Genomic DNA, 8,850 nt, shown 5'->3' on the forward strand with positions numbered 1-8,850 from the left:
ACACAGAACTGACGGACAGGATTGAAGAAAAAGCTGCCGTTTGGTACCGCCGTAGCAGCGGTGGCCAAACGCGTTTAAAGGAATTGTCCGCAAGGAAGGGGAAACCACCCCCGGTTGGCCCAAGAAGAATCGGGCTGCCCGTCGAACGGGCCGGGAGAAACGCAGAGGCGCGGCCAAAACCGAGGCAGAGAGAAGCGAAGACCGGGCGGCCCCTGGGTGGGGGGAGGAGGAGGAGGAGGAGGAGGAGAAAGAGAAGGAGGGGCGGGCAGGTGGGGGAGTCTCCCTGGGGGGCTTTGCGAAGCGCCCCCTGCACTGCCCCGCCCTTCGGACTCTCCATCCCCCGATCTCCGGCGTGGAAAAGACTGTCAGCCGCCTCACTCGGGGCTCGCCTTAAACCTAATCTCGGGAGATGCTAAAGGACACTGAGCTATGAACGTTATCGCAGGTCCTGACAGCTACTGTCAACTGGGGTTAAATCAGGCAGCCCGCCCGCCCAACCGGCTCGCCGGCAGCTCCCTTGGCCTCCCTGGCCGCGCGTCAACCAACCTCCGAGGGTCCCACCATCCTGGTTCGGCACTTCCTCTGACCTCGACCCTTCCTCCGCAGAGGTCGCGCCAGATCTTCATTGCGCCCATTTGTAAGCGGGCTTCTTCTGCTTCTGCATCTTTTCTTTTTTCTTTTTTCTTTTTTTTTCTTTTTGTCATGCTAAACAAGCGTGGTCCAGCCATCCTAACCTCGCTTTTCAAAGCCTCCCTCTTCGGTTCTTTTGTTTACCTTCGCCCGATCGCTCCGTTATTTATCTGCCTATTCTTTATACTGCTTACCCTGCCATTCAGGTTCCGTGTATGTTAATTGTGTTGTGCCATTTAATTCGAACAGCGGTCTCAAAAGAGCACTTAATGAGAAAAACATCTACAACACGGATCACCCTCGCTATTCAGCTCAGCCAGATGGACAACCGCGGCCCTCTCCCTTCACTCGTCCTCCCCCTTTTAATGAAAACCCTTTCGGTAATATAAAGGAGAGAGACCTGATGAATAGAAGCGCCAAACACCGCTAATTGTTTGGGACAAGATGCTAATCTGTCCAGCTCCAGCTTCCCTCCTTGAGTCTGTCAGAGATTCTCCCTCCCGCCCTCCTATTTGGGATTTTGGGGAACCCTCAGCTGAAACAGGGAGAGGATGGGGGGGCGGCAAGCGGAAGGCTTTTGTAAAGCGGGATTCTGACTTAATGTTGGAAACGAGGAAAAGAACACTGTGCAAAAGGGCAAGGAAAGTCACTAAGCTAAGGTTCCCCAAGGTCTCCACCAGCTTTGGGAGTTTCCGAATGAGTTGGGCAGTTTCCCAGCACCCGTGGTTGCAATGGCTGTCAGCCAACCAAGTTCCAACCGGCATATATTGGATTAGGGAAAGTTAGTCCACATTGAGTAGAAACTGTGACTGAAGGAAATTTAGGCCACAGACCCAATCAAAATAACTAAAGTACAAAAAATCCTGCTGCTTCTCTGATAGATACTTCCAATTAAACAAAATTACCTATGGTTTCCTTAGAAGCTTTTAAGCATGCATCTAATCCTGAAAGATGCAACATCAAAAAGGTATTTTGCACATTGGCAGAAGTGTTCCCATCCAGCAGAGCTGCAGCTAAGATGACACTTACCCTGCCACCAAATTCACCTCTAACTTCACGTTCTTTGCAGCGAACTCTACCTTCCAAGAAACCTTTAACGTTTCCCACATTGGCAGCTGTTTCAGTTTGTGAACAAATACAAATACGCTGGTAGCAGCACCTGGCTGGCAGGTAAGGACTAGAAAACTAAGCAGAAACAATTGCACTAGTTCTTTGAAAGGGGACCACAAGGAATTTTAGGGCTCCAGGCCAGAGAGGGAAGTTAGAAAATTATCTCCACAAAAAACCAGTTTTTGGTATAATGTTGGCCATAAGTTACCACGAAAAACTATTGTACATGGATGGATTCATGAAGTCAGCAGGAATCAAATTTGACTCAGAAATATTGTATCCTTTATTTTTAAAAATATGCATTATTTTACTTTCTGATGTCCTGGAAACATTTCAAAAACATAATCTTTCCATGGGGGGGAGGGAGAGGGGGAGGGAGAGAGAGAGAGGATATAGGAATGATTCTTGGACCATAGTCCAAGTGCTTTTCTACTCCTCTTCCTCACTTCTGCTAAGTCATCAGTTTTGTACACAGATACCTAAGGGTAAGTCTCACTGAACTTAATGGGACTTAGCTCTGATTAGAGATAACTCAGGCTTTTAAAGCAGGTTCAGCCTCTTGTAAATCGGCTTCACTGGGACTAACACCCCTTTGGCACAAAAAAGTGCTGTAGTTTGGGGCATACTTACTTTAGAATGTGCTGCACATAATAGGATAGAGTTGGGGGGGGGGGAATGTGCATATACTTAAGACATTTGGGGTTCCCAGGGGGACAACTCTATGCACATTGACTCAGAAATAAGTCCCACTTTTTCTTAGGGAATGTGTTTTAGTGTAATTCCTGTATGACAGATCCCAAAATGTGGAGATGCAGAACTCATCTTACATTTCCTGGATCATGCAATATACTCAAAAGGCTTATACTAAGGAATGAAATATAGAATTGCACTTTAGCTAGTCACACCTTCTGGCTCATCCTCTATGCCCCCTTCTGTAATACAGGAAAAGATGGTTAAGAAGAATGAAGTTGACCCTTAGAAATAATTGGCCACAAATGTGTGTGTATGCATTCATACAAACATATGTGCATGCTTGCACAGCACATGTGCCACAGGAAACAGAGTTTAACAAGGTGAGCAAAATTCACCCAAAAATTCTCTATCACTAACATTGATTCAGGCACCAGTTGGCTCAATTCAGTATAACTGTGCAGGAGAACTTTTCAGTGGATTATGCCCAGATTTCAAAACACTCCAAACCTGCTTTAGGTGGTTCCTTACTTTCATGGAGAGCTACTGTTATGCAGGACCTAAAGTCCAAGACCTTGGCAAGCCAAAGGAAACTTAAGTTTTCAACTTCCTTGCAGTCCATTAAACTTATATGAAAGTTCATAGGAACTGGAATGGGATTCACACAACATAGTTGACCAGTTGCACGACAGATTGTCTTTATTCAAAATGCCTTTGTGTTCAACAAATGAACAGAACTGACGAGGTAAAATCCTTTTGGATACATTATCTCCCCAATACACTTTAAACCATATTTAGTTTATCACCATGTTATTCTTTTTAAAATTACTTTTATTCTCCTTTTAGTAAAAAAAAAACCTACAGTCTGATGCCATAGCTGACATTCTGTCTAAAGTAAACTTAGGCCTACTTGCACTTGTTCACACAAATTGAAGGACTATCTGTTTAAAATTAAACAAATACTATCATATCATGTTTGAAATATAAAACTTTTAACACCCACCCCCCTTTAACAACTCTAAAGAGCTGTTGTGTTATTTTAATCTTCCTGACATGAAAAGCAATGTTATCTATTAGTGCTGGATGATAAAATATAGATATATAGAATATATATATAACACAGCTAAGTCTTGATTTTAATGTGCAAAGGAAAAAAAAAGGTAGGGTATCATTAGGCTAGAGTATTTCTGGGGTTCAAAGAATTAAAGTCCAAATAACATTCAGTCATACAAACTTATTAACATGAATTAATAAATTAAAAAAAAATCAAAAGGATCGTTGTTCACCTTTAGCCAAAAGGGCAGTTAAAAGTTTGACACATTTACAATTGTACAAGTTTTGGGCAAATCTGAGCCCCAAGTGCAGAAAGCCAAGGAAAGAAAGTCTTCTGTAAGACTGTGAGTTTTGTTTGTTTGTTTTTTGGATTCTAAGGTTTTCGTGTCCCACACCACCCCACTCCAAGAGTCTCAGAGTCTTTGCCCAGGTGGAAGAGATTTCCTCAGGGCATCTTTCCACGCTCAAGTGGCTTCCAATTAGGCGGATTGTTTGTTTCTGGAGTACGGTATGCTACATGCACAACGGATCAGCTTCCGATTTCTTCCTTTGGCCAGTCTTGCTGGCCCCATACAGATTCCAGTCGCCTGCAATGTGTGGGACTGCCAGTGGGAGTTTGGCTTGTGTGTTACATGGCTGTAGCATGCGCTGAAGAATAGGGGTCTATTCCAGTCTTGGTCATGCCCGGGAATAATATGTAGGCAACAGGAGGCTGCAAACTGGACGTAGACCAAGCCGTACAGTTACAAGGCACCACGTAGCCTGGGTTGGTTGGCGACGGGTGAGTGTGGGTGTGCTGGCTCGGGCAACTCAAGGTGCCAAAAGCCCCATTCTGGTATCCCAAGGTTGAGGCGTAGGGCAGAGTGCTGGTAGCTAAGGTGTGGGGCACCTCGGTCATCTTCTGGATGGCGCTGGAGCTGAACTGGCTGGGGTCAAGTAAAGAATAGGGTGCGGAGGTGGGGGGCAGGAAGGCCCTCGCCTTCTCCGGGGAGCTGAGCAGAGAGTCTGTGGCTGCCACGGGGAGCCCTGCCGCCTTGAGGGGGTCGGTATCCCCGAGGTAAGGCAAAGGGAAGACATACCTGTCCTTCTTGAGCAAGTTCTTAGGCTTGCGGCGGGGCCGGTACTTGTAGTCGGGATGCTCCTTCATGTGCTGGGCGCGCAGCCTCTTGGCTTCGTCTATGTAAGGGCGTTTCTCGGCCTCGGACAACAGCTTCCACTCGGCCCCGAGGCGCTTACTAATCTCCGAATTGTGCATTTTAGGGTTCTCCTGGGCCATCTTCCGACGCTGTCCCCGCGACCAAACCATGAAGGCGTTCATGGGGCGCTTGATGTGATCCGAAGGCTTGGACATGGTGCTGCGCGGGACCGTCTGGCGCCTCCAGGAGCAGCAGCCGCCCGCCGGTAAAGCCGTACGCTCGCCGGCTCCTCTTCCCCGCCTGTCTTCCAGCCAAGGCCGCCGCCGCCGCCTCCCCCCCTCTCAGCTGATCATACCAGTTCTCTCAGCAATCCAGTCTCCCCGAGCTGGCCCGAGGGACGGCGAGCCCAAGACGGAGGCGGGCAGCGACGGAATCGCCAGGCCTCGCCCGGAGCGGCGTGCTCACTCGAGGCTCGCTGGGGAACCCCCTCGAAGTCGCAGGATCTCAGTTTGCCGCGACGGCGGGGCGCGAGAGGCGGCGGCGAGAAGGCGAGCGGAGGGCGCAAAGTGGCAGCCGCAAGGCGACGCTCCCGAAGGCCAGCCTGCTTCGGACGGCGCGCAAGCCGACCGAGCTGCAGCGGGGCGTTCACTCTTCCCACCCGGCGGCCCAATCAGCGGCCGGCAAAGCGGGAGTTCGAGGGAAAGGACACCTTCGGAAAGGCGAGGAGCGAAAAAGAGGCGGGGGAGGGAGGGAATCGGGGGGCGAACGGAGAAGAAATCACTAAAGACTCGGGATTAAAGGAGCCGCTTTTGTTCGACGGCGCACTAATAGCGGCAGCCAATAAAACGCCTCACGCCCCCTCGTTTGGGGGCGGAGTAGGAGGGGAAAAAACGCCGGTGCTGCGAGTGGGGGCGGTGGGAAACGGACAGGGCTGGATTCTAATCCTCTCCTTTTTTTGCTGGGGGGGAGGGAGGGAGAGCAAACGAGTCACTTTATCAATGGGGGCAGCACACGAGTCAAGGGCAAAGGCTTTTCCTTTTCCTTCGTCTTCTTCCTTCCCGGATGGGGGGGGGGAGGAGGCTGAGTGCCTGTCAACTTGCCAACAACAGGAAGCACGCGGGGCGTCAAAGTCAGAGCGAACCAGCAGCGTCCCTCGTTCTCCCTCCCTCTCCCGGAGCCCCCCGGAGTTCCGAGGGCGGACAGAACCTGGGCCCGTTATAGACCGGGTTGGGCTGGGTGGGAAGCAAACGCGGTAACTCTCGCTTCGGAAAAGCTTTGACAACCGGCAAGAAGAGAGGGAATCGGGGCTATATTCCCTTTTCCCCCCCCACCCTTTCCCGCTTTTTCCGAAGAATTTATTACAACGGAGGGCCAAAGAAGGGAACCCACAAGACATCCAGTCCCCGCTCAGATGAACGCTGCGAAAACGGCGAAGATGCTTTTGTGGCGGGTTTCTCTTAAGTTGCCCCCCCCCCGTCCCCCGTTTTCAGAGCTCACCTTTTTCCGTCCTGGAGTTTTTTATTGTTATTTTCAAGCTATTAAAGATCGGCTTCTAAGAAAACGAAATACCCATAGGAGCCCTTTCTCCCTTTCACGCCTGTTTGCTTTGAATAATTGCTGCCTAACGCAAAATGCCCTTGGGCTTGGGGAAAATACTTATTAAATGGAAACCATTTCCCCCGAATCCCCGAAGAGGCCGGCGTTCTGTTGCTGGGTGTATTGGCTTTGTGCATCTGCTTAGTTTTAAACTGGCCCAACAGCAGCCTTTTCGCCTAGTTTTTTTTCCCATAAAGGGATTTTTCCAATAATTCATCAGAACACAGACTGCAGTGGCTGTCTCGGTTTTGTTGTTGTTTTTTTAATAGACGGGCTTTGCATCTCCCCCTCACTCCCTCACTCCCCCCCCCCCCAAAGATGGGTTAAGAAAGAGGTGACTTGCTATCCTCTTTCGCAAGGCGACGGGTGCATTTCCCAATTAAAAGAGAAGAGAGATTGGGTAGGTATTTGATGAATCGAACCATCTCCGCATTCTTTATTTCGATTAAGTTTCGGAGCGTATTAGGCACACAAGACATGCTCAATATACTCAGCGTTCATACACGCTCCCTACATACAGTTATAATGAAACCTTATGATTAGAGTAGCAGGTAAGGAAACAGATAGAATAATGAATGATAACTTTATTGTCACTTTGAATGTATACCAATCGGCAAACGGAACCAGTTGCGGTTTTCCTCGCTTCCCTAACCTCTCCTTGCCGCCGACCTTTACCAGATCTCGGACATCTGGATTTGGCAGGACTTGGGCGCTCTCGAAGGGAAGCCGAGCGTTTTCTTCTGAGTCGGCATCCAGACCGGCACCCACAGCAGCCAAAACAGCCCCTTTCTCCAACTCCTTTCGGGAACCCCACTGTCCGCCAGGGCCGCCGGCTTTCTCTCATCTTCTTTAAAGTTCTGGCCTTAAGACAACTCAAATTCCCGTTTAGGGGGACGGTAAATATGAGCTGCGGGTCGTTCTCAGCGTTTGGCAGCAGAGAAGGTAAATAGATTGATTGGAAAGAGTTGCAAACCACTAGTCATTTTTCAGCCAGATGCATTTTCCGTCTCTGCCCGGGGCGTTCAGTGCTTGCTCCCCAGGGTATATTTAGAGGTTACATACGTACGCCAGACAAATGCCTGGTTCATGCATATGAAAAGAAGTCGTGCTTTGCAAAGTGTCCTGGTATGTAGTATGGAAGCGGTGTGTGTACCTCCGACAAAATCGCTTCGATTCTTTTTCATTTCGGTTGTGTTTCCTATACGCCGCCCACACAAAAGGGTGGAAGTGGAGGCTATTTAGATTCCGGCTTCAAACAATAACATCCCCAATTTTGATTTGACTCCAAGGACAACTGTCGATTGTGTGTACATGGATGTCCCTGGGAACTGAGTTCTCTTGATAGGACAACTTAACAATGTAAAAGGTGGCTTTCTTTTCGCTTATCTGCCTGTTTTGAGTGGGCACGTGTTGTTGTTTTTTTTTAAAAAAAAATGTAAGTGGGAACCTGGCTTAAAATTCTTGACTCCAAACCTGAAAAGCTTCGTCTTGTCTCCCTGTAGCGATACACGCCCATACATACATTTTCCAAACACACCATAAAGCTCCCGCCCCGCGCCTAGAGAGAAGCACAAAAGACGCGTTCTTCTTCAGAAGGGCCTATAGCTACGGCGCGCAAAGCATCTGTACTTTATGAACAGTGTGAAGGCAAAGCTTCGCCCAGCAGCCCCATTCAGACTGTTTTCTCCAAAAGGAAGCGATTTCTAATCATTAGGAAAATCCAAGCACGCGGTCAAAAACGTCCAATTTTAAATTGATCTAACTCAATTTAAATGCGCGCGCGCGCACACACAGTCATCTGGCGCGCACGTGTTTTCTTGGCCGACTTAAACTCCTGGTTTGGGAGTATCCCAAAGATGCTTTCCCACGAGGCAACGGGACATTCTTCTTTTCCTTTGAAGACGTTTCGCTTCTCATCCAAGAAGCTGCTGCTTTAACTATGACCTGGATGACTGAGAATCTCCGTAGAGATTACCAGTAGAGATCCCCGAAATTCATTTTTAGAGTTTTCACTAAAGCTGATATTGTAAAACCTCAAATAAAGGCGCAATACACGATATTATACTAGCCTAACACGGGACGTGGTTGTGTGTGCGTCTGTTTGTGTGTGTGTAAAACATTAACCAGATCGGAAAAAGAATCACAATTCCGCTACTTCCAGTTCGCAGCAGCTCTGGGAGGGCGGGGAGGGGGGGAGGAGAGCGCGGAGAGAAACGCTCCCCTGCTTCAAACATCACAGAGCGAGAAGCACGCAACAAGAGACGCACATCTGTCTTTTTTGTCTTGCCTTAAACCGCTGGAGAAACATTTTAAGTGAGGCGTCGGGGAGGGAAAAAAAGCATTTGAGAGATTCTAAGTTGTTGTCCCAATAGGAGATTTCAAAGAAGGGGAGCTCAGAAAGCTTCAGTTGCCCGATTACTTCGTCTGGCGTGAAAGCTTGGTTGGCCTCCCTTTCCGAAAACTTCTCTTGAGTCCATTCCACCCAGGAATAGAGTAGTCAGTGCTAGTGATCCGAAACCGAGCGACTTTCTTTTCTGCAATTTAAGAATTCGGATAGGTGGAGTCCTTCCAGAGCAACCCTACTCTCGCTCGCAGCCGCCTCCGGGGTTCAGGCATCCAGCTGACATTGGGCGAA

At 48.8% G+C, this 8,850-nt stretch overlaps 1 protein-coding gene across 1 annotated transcript; it reads right to left on the reverse strand.

The window, feature by feature from the left end:
* Positions 1-4,111: 4,111 nt before the first annotated feature.
* SOX14 (SRY-box transcription factor 14) lies at positions 4,112-4,834 on the reverse strand (the record flags this gene model as incomplete). Its single annotated transcript, XM_083364302.1, has 1 exon — positions 4,112-4,834. One exon carries the CDS (start codon positions 4,832-4,834, stop codon positions 4,112-4,114), a length of 723 nt encoding a protein of 240 aa, XP_083220428.1.
* Between the last annotated feature and the right edge of the window lie 4,016 nt (positions 4,835-8,850).

Source organism: Vipera ursinii (genome assembly GCF_947247035.1).
Source record: "Vipera ursinii genome assembly, chromosome: 5".
Classification (NCBI taxonomy): domain Eukaryota; kingdom Metazoa; phylum Chordata; class Lepidosauria; order Squamata; family Viperidae; genus Vipera; species Vipera ursinii.